General features: G+C 50.5%; 1 protein-coding gene across 1 annotated transcript in view; it reads right to left on the bottom strand.

The window, feature by feature from the left end:
* Positions 1 to 20,833, bottom strand: part of Itga11 (integrin subunit alpha 11) — a 108,706-nt gene that overhangs the window by 54,719 nt on the left and 33,154 nt on the right. Inside the window, exons 3-5 of the mRNA NM_001413793.1 lie at positions 6,700 to 6,800; positions 2,176 to 2,267; positions 1,294 to 1,408 (exon numbers count right to left, since the gene is read on the bottom strand). Of these exons, the coding sequence (NP_001400722.1) occupies positions 1,294 to 1,408; positions 2,176 to 2,267; positions 6,700 to 6,800 (308 nt within the window). The remainder of the gene's footprint in view (positions 1 to 1,293; positions 1,409 to 2,175; positions 2,268 to 6,699; positions 6,801 to 20,833) is intronic.

Raw genomic sequence — 20,833 nt, 5'->3', positions numbered from 1 at the left:
AAAAACCAATTAGGCAGTAAATCTAGTAAATAAAAAAATTAAAAAACACCTTGGGAAGAACCTGTTTATAGGTCAGTAGGGTGTGTCTGTGTGTGTGTGTGTGTGTGTGTGTGTGTGTGTGTGTGTGTGTGTGTGTGCTTGTATGGGTGTATGTCAACATCAGGTATCTCCCTCCATCACTCTTCTCTGTATTTTGTGACACCAGGTCTCTTACTGAGCTTGGAGCTCTCAGATTTCCCTAGACTGACTGGCTAGCAGGGAGCCTCCTTCCTCTGCCTCCCCAGTGCTAGGGTTGTGCTTTTGATGTGGATGCTGGGGATGGAACTCAGGTCTTCACATTTGCATGGCAAGCACTTTGCTGACTGAGCCATCTCCTCAGCCTGAGAAACTATGTAAAGGGTATCCTGCTATATACATTTGCAAGGGAGTGATGCCTTTGCCCAGCAGACAGCATCTCAACAAGCTGCAGACAGTAATGTCAGGGCTGTGATGCCCCATGATGCTCCGCTTCCTGAGAAACTTCACACGCCCTGACCTTCCTTGTGTTATTGAACTGCCTTTAGGGATAATGTGTGAATGAACCTTGAGCCTCCCCACCCTATGGAAGACAGCTCTCGAGCCTGACTGAAAAATGTTTTGCCCTTTCTCTGCCCTGGCAGCCAGTGTTGAGGAGAGGCCACCTGAGCCAGAGGTGCTAATCCCCTAGTGCTGCATAAGCAGACAACAGCTGCTTACTGAGGGTGTTTAGTCCAGAGAGAACAGTGAGGCTCAAAGCCAAGAAGTCTAGGCTTCTAACTCCCCATGTTTGCATGTGAGGGATGGGGAAGATTTGTGTACACGAGACTCTGGGCAAGCTGCCCAGGAGAGCTGACTTGGTGTAACCATCACCTAGGTTAATTCTGTTCTCGTTGGCTCTCCACTCATGGGCTTCCCCACTGCAGGATTTCAGGGAACTGTAGTCTAAATGAAGGATGCCTCAGCTTGGCCTGTTGTTCATGGTGACCTGGCAACCTCCCTCCGTGCCCAAGATTTAACCAGAAACTTTCACAGATACCAGGATGGTTTTCGTAAGTTTCGCTAACTTGTTATCAGACATCATGCTGTGGGGGAAGAAGCCTGGGATGAGGACCTTATAGGGGACCAGCTAGAAGTGACGCCTCTCAGATCATCCAGAGAGCTAAAGCAGTCATAGAACCTACATGCTGCCCTGTAGGTACAAGATAGTGGTGGGCGGAGCCCGAAGCCTCCTCCTAGGACTTCCTCAGTACCTGGCAGTGCCTTTAAGGTACTCACTCTGAAGTGCCGGGGCCACCGTCTTGGAGAATCTGAAGTTGGAGTTGACCCGGGAGCACATGCCAGTGGTGTAGTAGGAGCTTCCACACTCGTGTGACCAGAGAGGGCTGCAGGCCTGTGAAACAGCACAGCACTGAGCCCAGTCACAGGGCTTCAGACAGGGTGAGCCTCACTCTCCAGGATTGAAGGCAGACTTCTTTATCTGAGCACTGGCATTCCTAGTGTGTGAGATCTGAGTCTCACTGAACTCTCTGTCTCCCTGCAGTGCCCTTGGCTTCAGGTATAATGGGGGACAGTGGAACCTCGATTCCTGTCTGTTCTCCATCCTGTCATCTAGGGCCCATCAGGTGAGACCCGAGGAAGCCTGTCATCTGTAGGGATGGACCTTCGAAGAATCGCTAGGGTGGTTCTTGTCTGTAAAGGCCCTCACTGGGCAAATTTCCAGGCGTGGGCCTAATGAAACTTTTACTAGGAGAAGGAGAAAAAAAAGAATGCTTCTGTTCTGTGGAATTTGCTGCCCAAACCACTGGGTCAGGCTCTTGGTTAAGAGCCAAAGATGGGTTTCCCTGGGAGGCAAGGCCACTGAGAAGGGAACCCAGCTCCCATGCCACTCCCCGGGTACAGACACAAAAAAGCTCAACCCTTTTTATCTTTCTGGACTCTCCACCGAAACGAAGGGCCCAGCCAACAGGAAGACCCACACCAATGCAGGACCTGTCCCTGTTGGTCTGTAGGGATGGGCCATGTGGAGGGTGGAAGGGACAGTTATGCAGAGGGTGCACAGAATATGTGTGTGGGGATGTGTGGCTGGGTTCCACACCCTGTGCAGTGCGGCTGTGCAGGCAGCAAGGCTGGTGACAGCAGTGGGGCTGGTGCTCTTACCAGGAAGCTGCTGTCCTTGGGGTTGGTGGCAAGGCTCAGGCCGAGGCGCATGTTGTCCTTCCTCTCAGACACATTGGACAGAGTGACCCTGCCTAGAACAGAGGCAAGGTACTCAGCCTACAGCCCCTCTGGTTTGTCCTCTGCCCGGAGTGTGCTGCAGTGAGTCACTTGGGGTGAGCCCATACCCCCTGGCATGCTTGGAGGGCAGCACAGATCTTCCTTAGATGTGTCCGAATACCTTCCTCACAGCTCTCTGGGAGATGAACTCACCGAAGCTCACACAGTCCGAGTAAGGTCACAAGGTCATACAACAAGCCCACACATGGCACAGCTTTACTTCCTTGTTCAGAGCTCTGCCACAAACTCTGCCTTCTCTAGGCAGCCGACTGCACCCTGGATATACCATGGCATCCACAGAGGTGGCTTTCACTGTGCAAGGACTTACCCACACGGGGTACCCACCTAACCCTCCCAGCAACACTTTCCATCTGAGGTCCAGTCATCCAACACCCCTTCTCTAAACACCTGCCCTCCTGCCCTCCTGCCATTTGCTGAGAATCTCTCACAGGGAGCCACCCTATGTGGATGGTGTCCTTTCAGCTGTGGTGGGGACAGGTGGTTCTGTGGCAGGTCAGAAACCATGGGACAATGGTATAGGTCATCTTTTCAGGGATGGAAAGGAGTTTGCATTCCCAAGAAGCAAAGTATGTGTTCATGCACGTGTGTATATGAATGTGTGTATGTGTATGTACATATATGTGTGTGTATTTGTAAGTGCATGTGTGTGTATGTGCATGTGTACTTGATATGTGTGAGAGTGTATATGTGTGCCTGTAGGTGCACATGTGTGTGTGTATATGTACATGTGTACTTGTGTTTATGTGCATGTGTGCACTTGTGTATGTGTGAGAGTATGTATGTGTACATGTATGTACATGTGTATGTGTAAGTATGTGCAGATGTACCTGTGCTTATGTGCATGTGTGCACTTGTATGTGTGAGAGTGTGTATGTGTGCATATATGTACATGTGTATGTATAGGTGTGTGTGCACAAGGACTTAGGAGACAAGGAGTGGAGAGGCTGGAATGTGTCAGTCCTCAGCTGCTGTCGTGAGCCCTGTGGCCCCTGCTGTGGGGTTTGGGATTCTACAACCCAACAGAATCTACATTGTGCTGTGCCGGGTACTGCAGTTTGAAGAGTGGCCTTGTTTCCAGAGGCAAGACTGGGAACAGGCTAAGACCAGAACGACAGGTGACCACGGCAGCAAGGACAGACTGGAGTGAGGGTGGAGACAGGGCAGCTATAAGGTCCCTCTTCCTTCCTGCTTCTCTCAGGTGGTGTTTTTCACTGTTGTTGTTTGTTCTTGTCTTTTGGATAGGGTCTCATGTTGCCTAGGCTGGCCTAGAAATCACTGTGTAGCCAAGGTTGGCCTTGCACTTCTGCTCCTTCTACCTCTACCTCACAAATGCTAGGCTTACAGATGTACCAGTTCCAGATGCTAGACATGAAAGCCAGGCTTCTGCACACTAGGCAAGCACGCTGCAGACGGAGCCACATTCCCAGCCATGTAAGAGCGCAGGTCAGATCTAGAGTAGGTCCTAGGGGTCATCAAGTCAAAGTCTGAGGCTCAGAGACAGAAAGAAGCTTCTCAAGAACACGGAGCTGCAGGGGGTCTAGGGGGGGAAGACCACGGAGCTGCACAGCTGGAAGGGGAGGCTCTCCTGGGTCTGTTTTGGTAGCCTGTGCCTGGGGGAGGTGATGATGGGGGACTTAAGTCACCAGTCAGACACCTTTCCCCTGTGTTCTCACTGAAGCTTAGGCCCCAACAGTGCTGGGGTTTGGATTCTTCATCCACGTGGTTCTTGGGAGCCTCTGGTATCATGCGGCAGACATTGGTGACCCCAGGAATCCGTCTTTGGGATTTCTCTTGGACAATGGCCTTTCCCTCCATCTGTTTATATCTAGAACTACAGCCATCTTTTCTTGTGCTGACTACCCTACCCAGTCCCTCCTCCTCGGATCCTCAGGTGAGTTTCTAGGGCAGAGGACCTTGCTGGAGGACGAGAAAAAGGACTGGGAAGGCCAAGGCCAATCTTCCAGGAAAGGCCTGAGAATTATGGCTTTGTGGCCCACTTAGGATTTCTTTCCCTTTTGTGGGCAAAGACAAACCACAGCCTCTCTGCCCTTTAGGAAAAGATGGAAGCGTTAAGTAGAATGGAGCTGTGTGTGTGTGTGTGTGTGTGTGTGTGTGTGTGTGTGAATGTGAGTGTGTGTATATGTGTGTGAGTGTGTGTGTGAGTGTGTGTGTGTGAGTGTGTGTATGTGTGTGTGAGTGTGTGTGATTGTGTATATGTGTGTGAGTGTGTGAATGTGTGTGTATGTGTGTGAATGTGTGTATGTGTGTGTGAGTGTGTGTGAGTGTAAGTGTGTATGTGTATGTGAGTGTGTGTGTATGTGTGTGTGAGTGTGTGTATGTGTGTGTGAGTGTGTGTGAGTGTGTATGTGTATGTGAGTGTGTGTATGTGTGTGTATGTGTGTGTGAGTGTGTATGTGTATGTGAGTGTGTGTGTATGTGTGTGAGTGTGTGTATGTGTGTGAGTGTGTGTGTGTATGTGTGTGTGAGTGTGTGTGATTGTGTATATGTGTGTGAGTGTGTGAATGTGTGTGTATATGTGTGAATGTGTGTATGTGTGTGTGAGTGTGTGTGAGTGTAAGTGTGTGTATGTGTATGTGAGTGTGTGTGTATGTGTGTGTGAGTGTGTGTATGTGTGTGTGAGTGTGTGTGAGTGTGTATGTGAGTGTGTATGTGTGTGTGTATGTGTGTGTGAGTGTGTATGTGTATGTGAGTGTGTATGTGTGTGTGTATGTGTGTGTGAGTGTGTATGTGTATGTGAGTGTGTGTGTATGTGTGTGAGTGTGTGTATGTGTGTGTGAGTGTGTGTGTGTATGTGTGTGTGAGTGTGTGTATGTGTGTGAGTGTGTGAGTGTGTGTATGTGTGTGTGAGTGTGTGTAAGTGTGTGTATGTGTATGTGAGTGTGTGTATGTGTGTGAGTGTGTGTGTGTGAATGTGAGTGTATGTGTATATGTGTGTGAGTGTGTGTGTGTGTGAGTGTGTGTGTGTGAGTGTGTGTATGTGTGTGAGTGTGTGTGATTGTGTATATGTGTGTGAGTGTGTGAATGTGTGTGTATGTGTGTGAATGTGTGTATGTGTGTGTGAGTGTGTGTGAGTGTAAGTGTGTATGTGTATGTGAGTGTGTGTGTATGTGTGTGTGAGTGTGTGTATGTGTGTGTGAGTGTGTGTGAGTGTGTATGTGTATGTGAGTGTGTGTATGTGTGTGTATGTGTGTGAGTGTGTATGTGTATGTGAGTGTGTGTGTATGTGTGTGAGTGTGTGTATGTGTGTGTGAGTGTGTATGTGTATGTGAGTGTGTGTATGTATGTGTGAGTGTGTGTATGTGTGTGAGTGTGTGAGTGTGTGTATGTGTGTGTGAGTGTGTGTAAGTGTGTGTATGTGTATGTGAGTGTGTGTATGTGTGTGAGTGTGTGTGTGTGTGTGTGTGTGTGTGTGTGTGTGTGTGTGTGTCCAGCATCTCCCTTTGTCTCTGCTCTAGAACAGGCTGGAGAGTGCCTCCATGGGGAAAATGAGGAAAAGCCTTCATGTGGGCTCAGCGCTACACAGTGTTTGCAGGGCGGGCATGCTGAGTGGCTTGAGGTCCTAGCACACTGGTCCTGGGCCTGTCTGCTTGCTTCCTTCTGCTGTCACTTCCTCATCTGTTGGATGGTCCAGTCTCAGTGATGGGCAGGAATGCCTAGAAGGGTGTGGTCATGCCCAGCCTCATGGATGCTGCTGACCACACACAGATCTGGTGCCAATGCTCCTGTTTCAAGATCAGAAACGTGAGCACACTCGCTCCAGGGGGACAGAAAAGCCTGAGCACACAGGCAGTGGATGGGTTAGGAAGATGTGCAGTGTGGTGTGGAGGCCTGGTGTTAAGCAACAAGCAGTGTGACTGAGAGAAAGATGCCTCATCTCTTAGGCCTCAGGTTCTCTCCACCCCCATCCCACCCCGTTTCTGTGTCTGTTTCCTTCTTTCTTTATGTATGTGCACATGTAGGTGTCAGAGGAGAACCTTTGGTGTCTTTCCATTGCCTATCTTTACTCACTGGCCTGGACCTTGTCATGTTTGCTAGGCTGGCCCACCAGGGAGCCCCAACCATACGTCTATCTCAGCCTCCTTATCACCAGGATTGTAAGTATGTACTCCCGTGTCTGGGTTTTTTATTCAAGTGTGGCTTTTAGAGTTTGAACTTGAGTCTTCAAGCTTGCAAGGCGAGTACGAGCTTCCTTGCAGTGTGAGCATAGTGGTGCATCTTGCTAGACGGCCGGGAAGAGGCAAGTGACTGCAGATGCAGACACTCATCGGTCTGCTCTGTATGTAACATGGGCGGAGATGAACCACGTGACTATGAACATGGGAGTGTGCCAGACCCTGTTCTGTACCTGAGTTAAGAAGAGCTTACCCAGGTTGAGTTTGGTGCAGTTGCCCTGGGTTACTGGACACTTGTATACATCTCCTGTCTTCTGGTGGCCATTGGTTTCCAGTGGGGCACCCACAACCAACCTGTGAAGAGAAAGAAGAGGAGACAAGTGGTTGGGGTGGCATTCCTTACCCCGGAAGCTGGCCTCTTGGGGGTAGGGGAGGTGGAGAGGAAGATGGGACAGGGTGGAGCGCTTTCCTGCTGAGGGAAGCTGGGCTTTCAGTAGCGTGTTGGGGGGACTTTGTACCAGGTCTGGGTATACAGAGCTGAAGACCTGCAGCGCCCGTGCCATGGGAAGGGCGGTGCATCGGAGAAGCAGAGGGAGGGATGGTGGTGCAGTGCAGAGGAGCCATGAGAGCCTCGTTCTATCCCATCAGGAATACTTCGTCTTGCTCAGGGTAGCTGAGGTGTGTTGATCGGGGGTCACTAAGTCTGCTTCAGGAGAACACAGCGCCAGGTGGAAGAAGGAGCCATGGAATCTGCCTGCCTGTGCCTGTGCCTGTGCCTGTGCCTGTGCCTGTGCCCGTGCCCGTGCCCGTGCTGGTGCCTGTGCCTGTGCCTGTGCCTGTGCCTGTGCCCGTGCCCGTGCCCGTGCCCGTGCCCATGCCCGTGCCTGTGCCTGTGCCTGTGCCCGTGCTGGTGCCCGTGCCTGTGCCTGTGCCTGTGCCTGTGCCTGTGCCTGTGCCTGTGCCTGTGCCTGTGCCTGTGCCTGTGCCTGTGCCATCTCGTGTTATATGGAGGAAGGCCCTTTGCAAATGGAGATAAAGCAAGGCTTTATCTTGAATGAGTCTAGTGGCCCTATGACCAGGGAAGATGTTTTAGGAGGGATGCACAGAGGAGAAGCACGAGGAGAAGAGGGGACTAGGCCATCAAAGATGCTGTTGCCACAACAGGGACAGGGAGCACGGGGCGGGGTGACACACTGGGTGCCTCTGGCATCTAGAAGAATCAATAAAAGACTCTGCCACAGAGCAAGAAGGGAGCAGACTGAAGGCTGCTTTAGTTTTGGCCTCTGCATCTGTGGGAGACCTGTTCCTGCCATTTAAGCAACATTGTTTACGAGTCCCTGCAGCCATCACCTCCCAACCCCAACTTCTACAAAGGAAGAGCACACCTTGCTTACAAATACACATTCCCCAGGGAAATGAGCACACTGTGCAGAGAGGGAAATCTTGTGCTGTCGGGGACACATTCGTACAAGCTGTTAGAGCAGCGCTCCTGTGGCTGGCAAGTTCCACACTGACACTGGCTCTGCTGGACCTAAATGTGCACCCCTGGCGTTTATGCCTCATCCCAACCTCCAGGTGGCAGTATTATCCCAGGAGGCCACAGGAACGAGTGACCTGAGGAGAAGCCTAGATGGCCAAGGGCTCACCTGTCAGTATGTGGCATTCTGGTACAACCAGAGCCCTCTGGGACTTGGGCAGCTGTACCACTCCCTGCTCCAAGGCTTACAGCTAATAGTGAGCTAAGAAGGGTGGCCTCTAAGCTGGGGAGATGGCTCAGTAGGTAAAGTGCTTACTGGACATGGGTGAGGACCTGGGTTTGAGTCCCAGCAAAGTCAGAACTAGCAGTATATGCTTGTAATCCTAACAGTGGTGTGGTGTGCTGGTGGGGTGGAGATGAGTGGCTCTCTGGGGCTCAGTGGCCAGGTAGTCTAGCCTAGTTGGCAAGTTCCAAGCCAGTGAGTGACTGTCTTCAAAGCACAATGTAGATGGTGTCTAGGAAAAGCACCAAGGGTGATCTCTGGCCTCTTCACATGTGCATGAGTGCTCAAATACCCATACATAGGCGTGTACACAGACATATACAGACACACACACACACACACACACACAGACACACATACACCACATTCCTTTTTGGAGGCAGTGTGTTGGCAGTGTGTTGTCATGGAATGTGTACCCAGCTCACCACAGTGAGGCTGACAGATCCTGAGAGCTATAGAATACCCAGGAATGGGATAAAGGAATCAGGAGCTCTCTTGACCCAGCTCTTGCAGCAACTGCCCACCATGATGCTTCTGCACAGGACAGCAGCGTCTCCTTGTGGCCGGGCGTTCCACCTCTGGGCTGTTAGGAAAAGTTGCCAGGCTGAATTGGGGCTTGACAGAGCTTTGTTAGAAAGGAAATGTCTGTGAAATAAGAGTCGAGGTTTCTCCCCAGGGAGCCAGATAATGACAGCCTCTAAATATAGCCCCTTATTAGGTGTGCCTGTGTCTGATTGGCAGGGGTTAATTGGGCCTATAAAATCTGTTTGTCTAGACAACTTTTGGCTACTTAATTCTGGGACAGATTGGGTAGGCAATACTGTTCCATTCTTTCAGAGAGAAGGAGGAGGGAGGGCTTTTTAGATGGAATGCTGAAATTTTAAGGCGGACCCGCCATAGCTTGTTCTAGATTAGGACAGACACTGCTGTCTTCTGGAACAGCCAGTCCATCTTCTAAAACCCACTCCCAGCATGCCCTGGGTGGGCTCCTCACTGCCCTTCTCACTTCTAAGTGGAGCACTGAAGTCCAGGGCTACTTGGAGGGTTCTGGTAGTGGGAGAACTTAGTTGAGAATCTCAGACCTTTTCGCATGATCTGGAGGAATTTAACCAACCAAACCTCAGTTTTCCTGGCACAGAAATGGGGCTTAGCACTGCCTCACTGCCAGTCTCTCACCATCTCCCCAATGCTAAGGCATAAGACATAGACAGGGGACTGTACGTGCAAGCTATGCATAAAGACTGGTGGCCATTAGCAGCTAGTCATGTGTCCTGGCATGGTGAAGATGGGGCAACATGACATTAAATGCACTAAGTCCTTACGGCCAAATCTGTAGCAAGACTGGGTTTGTCCTCCTCAAAGAACAAGAGTGTCCCTATGTCCTATCTCCATTATCCCCAGACCTCATTTTTCTGGGGATCAGAGCAGGGTTTACTGTTCCCACAGTACAGACACAGAAATGAGATGCTCTGAGAGGGAAGCTGACTGGGCATTCAGTTTGTGGCAAGGTTGGGACTACAGGGCTCATGGAACAGCTTCCTCTATGTTGCCCCAAATGTCTTGCCAAAGAGGGGGACTGGGCTACCTCCTCTCTTCCCTCTGGAGTCTGGGCATGACGTGTGCCTGGCGGGTTTGAGGTTTGGAGGGAATGATTCAGGCTTGCTTTGAGGGGCTAACTGCTGAAGTTTGAGAAAAGGGCCACGTCATCGCCAAGAGCAGCCAAATTGTTCCTGGGGTCTGGCAGCCCCACCACCCACCGTGGCCTCAGCTTTAAGTGGCCATATGCAACCTCGGAGCCCGAGGGGGTGTTTGTACTAGATACTCAATATCTTCTGGTATGGGCATCAGAGAGCACGGGAAACCAAAAGGTTGCGGCAAACAAGGGCCTTCCATGGCTGAGGGCTATGCGTCACCAGCTGCGGCCTCCCAACATTCTTCCTAGGGAGGTGATGGCAAGGGTGCTTTGGCTGAAGGGGGGTTGGCAGCCAGCATTGTAGCTGTAGGCCTTCCTCTGTGACCACTCTATAAGGAGGACTGAGCCAAGGGAGGACACTATGGAGAAGTCTACTGTGGACAGTTTGGGCTCCCAGTAGGGCATAAGTTATGAGTGGTGTGTGTGTGTGTGTGTGTGTGTGTGTCTATGTGTGTGTGTCTACATATGTGTGTACTTTGTTTGTCTGTGTCAATGTGTGTGCGCACACGCGTGCCTGACCTGTAAGCTTCCCTCCTGACTTTCCACCTCACAGCCTCTCCTGCAAGACTGCAGGATGCATCCATTTAGCTCAGGCTGTGGATGTAGCTTATTGCCAAGAGCACTCACCTTGAGAGCAGGAGACCTGAGCATGGTCTCCTGATCACCCTCCCCTCCCCTGCCCCATCAAAAAGAAAGGTGTGGTGGTATGCGTTTGTAACTCCAGTATTTGGGAGACAGAGACAGACAGGTGGATCCCTGGGGTTCACTGCTCAGCTCAGCCTAGCTTTAGGCCGGTGAGAGACCCTGCTTTAAAGAAAACAAGATGGGTGGTGGTCAAGGAACAAAAGTTGAGGTTATCCTCTGGCTTCTGCATGTGTGCACACCTGTAGACACATATGTGTGCATACGCTCCACCACATTACTGTGCTATGAGACATGTGGCAATGAGGAGTGGATTCCAATTCCAGCTCAGGTGGTGACTACATCATGTACATTACTTCTTTTTCTTTTTTCTTTTTTCTTTTTTTTTTTTTTCGGAGCCAGGGCCTTGCCCTTGCTAGGCAAGTGCTCTACCGCTGAGCTAAATCCCCAACCACTCATTACTTCTTTTTAAAAAAATTACCTCTCTTTCTCTGTCTCTGTCTTTCTGTCTCTGTGTCTCTGTGTCTCTGTGTCTCTGTGTCTCTGTGTCTCTGTGTCTCTGTGTCTCTGTGTCTCTGCCTCTCTCTCTCTCTCTCTCTCTCTCTCTCTCTCTCTCTCTCTGTATACACATGCCCCAGTGCATGTGTGTAAGTCAGAGGACAGCTTGCAGGACTCACTTTTCTCTTTTTATCATGTGGGTCCCAGGGATCGTCCTCAGGTTTTGTGGCAAGCACTCTTACCCACTGAGCCATCTTGCCTGCCCTCTTCTGTTGTTCACTGAACTCCGGAACTGTCCCCCAGCTAGTCTCAGGAGAACAGAAACTCTTTCATTTTATGTGTGACCTCCTTAAAACAGCTCCTTGAGAGGGAACCCCAGACTGCAGATGTTTCTGCGTACCTGGTAATGGGTGTTGAGGCTAACAGAGCTGGGAAAACCCTCTGGCAGCCTTGGAAGAGGCACCCAGAACCCAGAGTGAGGATGGACGGTGTGCCAGGTAGGACAGGAGGAGACAAAGCCATGTTAGGGCCCAGTGTCCTGTCTCTGGGCGTCTACCCTCTGCGCCAAGTCGAGGAGGGTAGAAAGCTGGCAGGCAGGGCTGTGCTCTAAATCCAGCCGCATCTTTTATTGCCTGCGTCTGCCAAGGCAGGTGTGAGCAGCTCAACTCCCACACAGATGGTGGAAGCCAGAGCCGTGAGCACTAGTGGCTATTGGATGTCTAGGAAAGCAGATTCTGAGAGTGAGGCCAGCCTCTGCAGAGATCTCGAGTCTAGAGGCTAGTAGGGACTGCTGAAGAAGGGCAGACTGCAGGCTCTGGTTCTTTCCTGGCCATTGGTAGCAACTCTCTGTAATGTTTCCCCCTTGTAACCTAGGAGCCTCAATAATCAGTGTCGACCCAGTGGATTTTAATGAGTCACGTGTACAGGACGTATGGACACATGCTTTTGGTTACAAGGTCAGTTCGTACACGTTGGAAGCCTGTCTAGGTTCAGAGCTAGGACTCCAGGTTCAGTGCTCCCTCCTCATTGCAAAGACTTTAGAAGCTCACAGTGTGGACTGGGCTGGCCTCCATAAAGCCAAATGGACTCATTTCTCAACGATGACCTGCATTTTCTCCTCTCTTCATCCATCCCTTCATCATTTGGTCCTTTTCTACTGCCTCCGACCCCAAAACCACCCTGGGCCATCTGTCCCCCATTTCTGTGTTGCCTTCACTTTCCCCCTCTGACATCAGATAGAGGCACAGTGTGTGGGAGCTCACCAATCTAGAGAATGAAAGGCAGTTCTCCTTCAGAGAGGCGCTCTCTCTCTCTCTCTCTCTCTCTCTCTCTCTCTCTCTCTCTCTCTCTCTCTCTCCAGCCAGTATGAGCTAGTAGCTAATGTGTTCAAGATGGAGTGGGGGAAAGTGCTGGGCATGGCAGACAGAGAGCCTGAGGCATCGGGGCTCAGGGCTGTGTGTGTGTGTGTGTGTGTGTGTGTGTGTGTGTGTGTGTGTGTGTGTGTGTGTGCAGGGAGAATCTACGGGCTGCCAAAGCTGGGGAGAGCCACAGGGGCTCATGCCCACCTTGGCCCAGACACCTGGCAAAGCCTGGTCTCCGAGCAGCTGGGCAAACGAAGGAGGCCACTCTGCCAATGTTTCCCTTACTCTCCCTGGCTCTGTAAAACTCTCTCTAGAGACCAGAATCCTCCGTGTGGGTCTTAGACAAACACAGCCACCGTAAGGGTCAATGTTGTGTGTCAGTGTGACTGGCACAGGTAGCTCAGATATTTGGTCAAATACCATCCACACGTTCCCGTGAGTGTCCCTGTACCTGACAAGCAATGAAATCAGTTGACTATTCGCTGTGATGTGGTGGGCCTTGTTCAATCTGGTGAAGGCCTGATCACTGTCAAGATTGGCCCCAACTGACAGAATCTTCCTGCTAGATTGCCTTTGAACTTGGGCACCAGATTCCCCTGTCCTCAGATGTGAGCAGAAATAAAGCTTTCTTTGGCTCTCACGTTCGCCAACCTCTGATTGGAATGCTGTCATCTGCTCTGTGGTCTCTAGTTTGCCCATTCTCCTCACAGGTCTTAGAAATGGCTAACCTCCATGATCACACAATCCAACCCCCCACCCCCACCACACCCCCTCTCAGCAAGATGGCTTCCAAGCTTGACACTCTTTTTTTTTTTTTTGGTTCTTTTTTTTCGGAGCTGGGGTCCGAACCCAGGGCCTTGCGCTTCCTAGGTAAGCGCTCTACCACTGAGCTAAATCCCCAGCCCCCAAGCTTGACACTCTTAATTCTGGGACTCACAACGGTGAAAGGAGAGAACCCATTCTGGCAGGCTGCCCTCTGACCCACACACTAAATAAAATTATAATAGGAATAGCAGAGCATCTAGAATGTTCTGAGAACTTTACAAACTTCGTTTCCTGTGATTAGCAGTTTGCGCCCTCAGTCACTGGCAGCATTGAAGGGCCTTCCACTGACGTACCAATCACAGGCACCTCCAAGAGGCCTCTGGTTTGAAAGACAGGACGGGCTGGCCAGCAGGCAGTGACCTCTCAGTGATTGTCAAACTGGGCTCCAGTCCCACAGCAGGATGAGTCCCCTCAAAGGGACCTGTGGGCATGAAGTGCGTTGGGTCAAAGCTCAGACGATTATAGAGTCAGGTACTGGAGATGGGACCCAGTCCCTGTTTCCCAAGCTTTCAGGGGATGTTAATGTGACCTTGAATCTGAAGATTGTGGGATCTTTACATGGGAGAGCAGAGTCTATGGCTTCCCTGGGTGCTAAGGTCTGAGTCTCTGCTCTACTCCCTCCTCTGCCATGGCCTCTGAGGCTCACTAGTGCGACATAGCTGCTGGCCTCTTTTCCTCTTGCTTGTCTTTTAGGGTCTTCTTCAAGGTCGTCTTCCCTGCCACCTGTCACAACCTGCCTCCCCCTCCTACTCCTCTCCCTCTTCCTCCTCCCTCCTCCTCTTCCTCCTCTTCTTCTTCCTCCCTCCTCCTCTGCCTCCTCCTCCTCCTCCATCCCCTCCTCCTCTTTTCTCTTTTCACTAACTGGGACTCTTCTTTCTTTTTGGAAATGAATCATTATATAGGCCAGGCTATCCTAGAACTCACAATCCTCCGGTCTCAGCCTGAACCAGAGGTGTGTGTTATTTTCTTTATATGTTTCTCCTACTGTCTTTATCACTCCGTAGATGATGCCCTTAACTGTCCAACAGCCTTGACAGATAGTTTGCAAGTGGAGGCCAGAGGATGACTTGTGGGAGTCAGTTCCCTCCTCTACCATGTGGGTTCCAGGGATGGGACTCAGGTTGTAAGGCATGGGGCCCACTGAGTCATCTCACTCCTGCACACACACACTCTCCTTTAGCTAGCTGAAACAGTACTCATTCATTTTTAAAAGTATGATTTAGTTCTTTTTACATTACAAAGGGAGTCCAAGTTTATTGAGCAGAGTTCATACCTTAGGTTAGGGGTGGGGGGGGTGAGACCAGAAAGACCCTGGCTTTCTTGTGAACAGACTTTCTAGAAGGCTGTACCTGTACAGACTGTCCAGGCAGATGTGAAGAGGCTGGGAAAACTGGAATCATTTCACGTATGTGGATGCTTTACACATGGACACCTTTCCACATCACTTTACATCAGTGATACTCTTGGCTACCCAATGATACCTCGGACCCTGAATCTAGGCTTCAGTGCAGCCCTTCTTGGGCATGTTCTTTCCTGTGGAGTGAGGAATCCTAGGGTAAAGGGAACAGGATCCAGAGAGTTTGTGTCTCCTGACAGCCTGGGACAACGACTCTTCCTCTTCCTCCTCCTCCTCTTCCTCTTCCTCTTCCTCCTCCTCTCCCTCCTCTTTTTTCTCTTCCTCCTCCTTTTCTTTCCCCCATTCCTCCTCCCCCCCATTCTTTGTGTGGGTGCATGCACACATGTGTATTTGTGTGTGTGTGCGTGTGCGTGTGCATGTGTGTGCACCTACATGCACAGAAGCCAGAGATCAACTTCCAGTTGCCACCCTACTTTGTTTCCTGAGGCAGGTCTCTCACTGGGATCAGACACTTGACTGTTAGGCTAGGTAGGCTAGCTAGGGAACCCCTGGCATCCATCTGCTTCTGCCTCCCCAGCACTGAAATTGCAAAATGCACCACAGTGCCCCAAATCTAAGAACCAAACACAGGTCCTCATGCCTGCATGGCAAGTGCTTTACCTTCGGATCTTTCTCCTTCTCCCCATCCCCTCCCTGAATCTTCTGATGAAGTTCCACATCACAGAAGTTGGTAGCTAAGCAGTTTGCCAGGTGTAGGCAGAGTGTTGCCCCTGGAGGCAGATTGGCAGTGGAGAGGGTGGATATGTGGGGAGAAACGGTGTCGGCTGAGGCCAAACACCTTGTTAGTGGTCTCTCAGCCTTCCTGGGACCATCTGGTATGGATGGAGAATATGGTCCAGCCCAGTTCTTCATGGTGGTAAAACACTGTTACACTTTCATACTGGTAGTCCATCTGCTCATGCTCAGGGAAACTTTCTATTGCACAGCCTCGGTCAATATTAATCGATGCAGGCGCTCTGAAGCCCCAGTGGAATGGGTAGATAAGACACCAGATGTGGTGTCACTCTGAGGGCTGGCTATGAGGGTGGCCTTTTGCATTTTGGTGTCTGGTCTTAACTTGCACCTTCCCTTCTGCTGACCTCACGGGTCTGGGTCCCTGCCTGTGACTTTACCTCTGTGTCCACTTAGAACGAGGGAACGAGGGAGGGATGGCAGCTGCAAGGGAGGCTCTCAACCCACTGAAGGGAAACAAGATTTGGGGTTGCTGGCTTCTCTCTCTCTCTCTCTCTCTCTCTCTCTCTCTCTCTCTCTCTCTCACGCACGCACACACACACACACACACACACGCTACACATGCGCCCACAGCTCAGCACGTCACACTCCGCTCCGCTTGTGCAGTCCCCCACCCCAAGCTCTCTGCCTTTCCTCATTCCACCCATTCCCAATGTCCCTCAGGAAGCCCTCTAAAATCTCCGGACCGGAAGTAGTTTTAATTCCCATGATGCTTTGTTTTTGCCTCTGGTGTATCCTTTTTCTCCTATAGAGAACTGTCTTCCAGAGTTGGTCAAGGTCCTTTGAGCAGTCCGTGCTTGGCACTACTGAGCAAGCGGGTGGACAGACAGAGGAGCACTCACTCTGCCATGCCAGGCTGAGTCCTCTTTGCTTCTTGGGATAAAGCTTCCTGGTGAGCTTCTCTGAAGCTCTCCTGGCCCCAGCTTTGCACACGAACTCCTGCTCCCAGCATTCTTTGCGTGCCTCAGGTTCTGTTCTCTCGGGCAGAAAGGCTGAGAGCCACATGTAAAAACCCTTCCTCCTCTTTCCAGAAGGCTTGATAAGCCCTGCCTTATTTGTCCAAGCCACACTAGGAGACTTTTTTCTTTCCATTTTGTAACGAATCTTTTCCTTTGAAATGAAACCTAAGCACTGAGGCGTTTGCACAGATGTTTCTCAGTGGGATGGAGGCTCATCTGACTGGCTCCCCAGCTATTGCCTGCTTGTCAGGAAGGGCCTCTGAAGTTCCTGCTGCCCTCTGTGCAGACTCTCACTGTTAAGTCGAATCCACAGTGCACCCCAGCAACCCTTTTCAGGGTGTCCCTGACCAGGGAGATGGCCAGACAATGAAGGAAGCAAGCACACAAATGCCAGGACCCGCCGACCTCCAACCACTTTGCTGGCAGAGCTGGCTGAGGCATCATGGGACATTCATTGTCCCTGGTGGGTCCAGCGATCTTTCCTCCAGCACAGAGATCTGGGAAAGATCTGGAGGCTGAGGGACAGACACTCTATTGTTCCTGGGCCCCGTGGAGTGTTTGTGGTTCATGCTGTTCTATCCCACTGAGCTAAACAACCTGGGTTGAATTACCTTCCCTATATCGGCCTCCATTCCTCATCTGTAACACGAGGGACTTGCATGGGTTTGGTATTGAGTAGGTTCTGTGTGCAGGGTACTGTGTGCTTGAACAGAGGGGAATGGAGACTCATGCTGTGACAGGGCCTAGGTAGGGACACAGAGGAACGGCTCTTGTTTGACCGTTTGAGAATCCATTCCTGAATAGTAGCCCCTGGCAGAGGCTTGCACTGTGAATAGTGTCAACTGGGGATGCAGGTCTGGACCCATGGGGAGAATGGTGTGACTCCCATGTCAAGGTGCAAGTGCCTGTCTGTGCATCTTCTAACATATGCCTCCTGGTGAAGGCTGTGCCGGGATGAACCCCTAGACAGACATCCCTGAGACAGTCCTACTGATCCTTCCTGACCCTTCTCACCCTACCTCACCAACAGCCCTATCCATCTCTTCTCCCTTCACATGTCCAAAGAACTCTAGCTAAGGCACTTCTACATATCCAGTCATGCCCAGCTTTCAGATCTCGCAAAAACAACACTGTCATCTACAGTTTGCTTTCAAGAATGGCACACCAAAATCACAACAAAACAAAATTCTAAGTGTTGGAATTAAGTTTATGGTTCTGGTTGAGCTGTCCCCACCTGCTTTCAGGGGGATGTATTCCTACCATCTGTCACGTACTTGGATTCAGGCATTAAATGTACCAACTGGGGTACCTCAGCCTCTCACACCACAGACCTCTCACCAAGGAGGGCATCAGTGGTCTTCAAAAGGGGCCCCTAAACTCATCTCGGCATTGGTTAAAAGTGGAAGTCTCAGGCCTACCTCTCCACCCCAGCAAGTCTGCCCTGGCAATTGGCTGAGACACCGAGTGTTGGTTCACTTCAGTAGGTGATTCTGTTGTTCAGGGCTCTGGGAGCCTTGGTCTGTAGTAATTGGTACTCGCTGGGCTTGGAAATGATAGCACCTGGGTGTACAGGCAGGGATCCTTAGCGTAGTGGGGCGGAATGCCCAGTGCAGGATCACGTGTATAGCAAAAGCAAGCCCCAGGGTTCATCTCCTGCCCTGCCCCATCTCCAAATTAACAAAAACCGAGGCACGTGTTCATCTGCTTTCACCTAAGTGTGCCATGCCAACTGATTGGGCACTGGAGCTCCCGCCCACCCATTCTCAAATCCCTCCATAGGAAGAAGCCATAGGAAGTGGTTCTATGAATAGATCCCTTGTGGGAGCTAATTTTCTGGTAAGGATCATGCTAAAGACTTCCCCTGAGGTTCCCTTAGTGTTCATGAAGTCCATGACATTTCTTCTCTCTCTCTCTCTCTCTCTCTCTCTCTCTCTCTCTCTCTCTCTCTTTCTCTCTCTCTCTGTCTCTGAGACTAAGTTTCATGTAGTCCAGGCTGACCTTGAATTTTAATCCTCCTGTCTCAACTTCCAAATGTTGGAATTACAGGCATGTAATACCACGCCCGATATTTATGGTTCTGGGGATGAGACCCAGAGCTTCCTGTGTGCTAGGCAAGCACTCTACTCCTTAGGCTTCATCCCTAGGTTTCATCCCTAGTTCACAATGACCCCACAGAAGACAGACAGATACACACACACACACACACACACACACACACACACACACACACACACAGAGAGAGAGAGAGAGAGAGAGAGAGAGAGAGAGAGAGAGAGAGCTCATATTTGAAGTTTCAGAAACTACTAGAGATGCTAAGTTAGCTGGAAGCTTGTGAAGACTCAACATGTGTAGGCCTCCTCCTTTGTCCTGGACCCTCCTTGAGAAGCAGAGGGCTGGGTACAGGTCCAGTGTAGTGTCAGAGCAGAGATGCTGGCTATGATGCATCCTTCAAACACTTTTTGACTCAAAGCTCAGATTCTTTTCATTTCCCCCCTCCAGATCATGATGAATGAATATTCTTTTAAAAATTACTTATTTTATGTATAAGAGTGTTCTGGGGCTGGAGAGATGGCTGAGTGGTTAAGGGGGCTGACTGCTCTTCCAGAGGTCCTAAGTTCAATTCCCTGCAGCCACATGGTGGCTCACAACCATCTGTAATGAAATCAGATCCCCTCTTCTGGTGTGTCTGAAGACAGCTACAGTGTGCGCATATATAATAGATAAATCTTTTAAAGCAAAGTGTTCTGCTTGCACGTGTGTCTGATCACCTGAGTGCTTTGTATCCATGGGGGCCAGACAATTGGATCCCCTGGAGCTGGATTTATAGATGGCTGTGAGCTGCCATGTTGGTGTTAGAAAACAAACCCAGGTCTGCAAGAACAAGTGCTCTTAACAACTGAGCCATTTCTCCAGCCTTGCAGCTGGCCATTCTTATAGAATATATCTTAGTTTGAGGAGTCCTAAAGAAAGAAAAGGGCTACATAGTCACTTGAACCTTTACGAGTGAGTAAAGTCTGTTGTTACACATTTGAAAATGCCCTCATCTTGCATTTCAGAGTCGTGAGCTCTGCAGTTGGGAAGGGGCAGAGCACAAGGAAGAGAGGAGCTGCAGCCACAGGCTGTGCTGTCTGCTGTGGGCCTGCCCTCCCCTTACCCACCTCCTTTCTTGCCTTCACTGTGGCTGATCCTTCCCTACTCGGCAGGGAAAAGGGATCTCAGTGTGTCCTACACAGGGACTATGGTCCCAGAACCCCATCTAAGATGTCTAGCTTTGTGTTTCCCTGAGGTTTAGTATGGTTCTCACTCAGACTTCTAGAGCCCTCTTCCTCCTTCGTTTCCGTCTGTGAGCCTGAGTCTCACGCTGAAGCTGCAAAGACCACAAGAGGATAGCCCTGCCCGTGGGGCTCACACTCTTCTCTCCCTCTTTCCATCCACCTCTGTTTCCATCTCCCTTTTTCCATTTCTCCTAATTGGTTTTTCTTACAACGCTCTTTCCAGGTGGCTCTGTGCAACTGTGTCTGTCTGATTCATGGCAGCAGAACAAGGAGGGAAACATTCCAGCGGTTAGGGATAGACTTCAGAACTCAAGAGAAAAACCACAGCCAGCTCTGTTCAGAAGCAAACATGGTACCGCTGGCCATGCACGGAAGGAGGCATGGAGAGGGGCTAAAAGCACCAAGATCTTGGTTGTGTTGCAGTCAGGGGTAGTTCAAAGGAAGCATCCTCTCTAAGCCTGGGGAAAACCCTGGTTTCATTAATGGGGTTGATTATAACTAAGATTAGTGAGGAAGACATTTATGCCACAGCAATGTGGTAAAATTGTATACAACCTTTGAAAATGTGGCTACTTTCTGACTGTCAAGAAAAGGTCAGTGTTTGTTTGTTTGTTGTTTTCTTGTGGTGCAGCCTGCTGATGGGAAGCTCACACTGCTGGTCAGTCACACCTATGGCGAACCCACAGAATCAGTAGCAGAATCACGAGGGGCCAACCTGTGCCCACTGGTGCCAGTTAGGATAGATGAAGCTAAAATTGTAAGGAGCCATGAAAACTGACTGTGACGTATGGTATGGTGGCACACACCTTTAATCCTGGCACTTGGGAGGCAGAGACAGGTGGATCTCTAAGAGTTTCAGGCAAGCCAGGACTACATAGTGGGACCATGTCTCAAAAACACCCCCTCCAGGTTGGGGATTTAGCTCAGTGGTAGAGCGCTTGCCTAGCAAGCGGAAGGCCCTGGGTTCGGTCCCCAGCTCCGAAAAAAAGAAAAAAGAAAAAAAACCCCACCCCCTCCTCAAACTGACTCTAGCCATTCCTTAGTGTTCATGGGAAATTGGCTCCAGGACTCCATGGACACTAAAATCTGCAGCTGCTCAGATTCCTACATAAAATGGCTCAAGGCAGGGCCTGACAAGACAGCTCAGTGGTAAGAATGCCACAGAAGCAGTGGGACCTGAATAAAAAACTGGGTGTGTCCATGTGTCCATGTAACCCCAGTGCTG

The sequence above is a fragment of the Rattus norvegicus genome, chromosome 8 (assembly GCF_036323735.1).
Source record: "Rattus norvegicus strain BN/NHsdMcwi chromosome 8, GRCr8, whole genome shotgun sequence".
NCBI classification, from domain to species: Eukaryota; Metazoa; Chordata; class Mammalia; order Rodentia; family Muridae; genus Rattus; species Rattus norvegicus.
The sequence above is the reverse complement of the archived record's forward strand: the minus strand, read 5'-3'. Positions and strand labels throughout refer to the sequence as shown.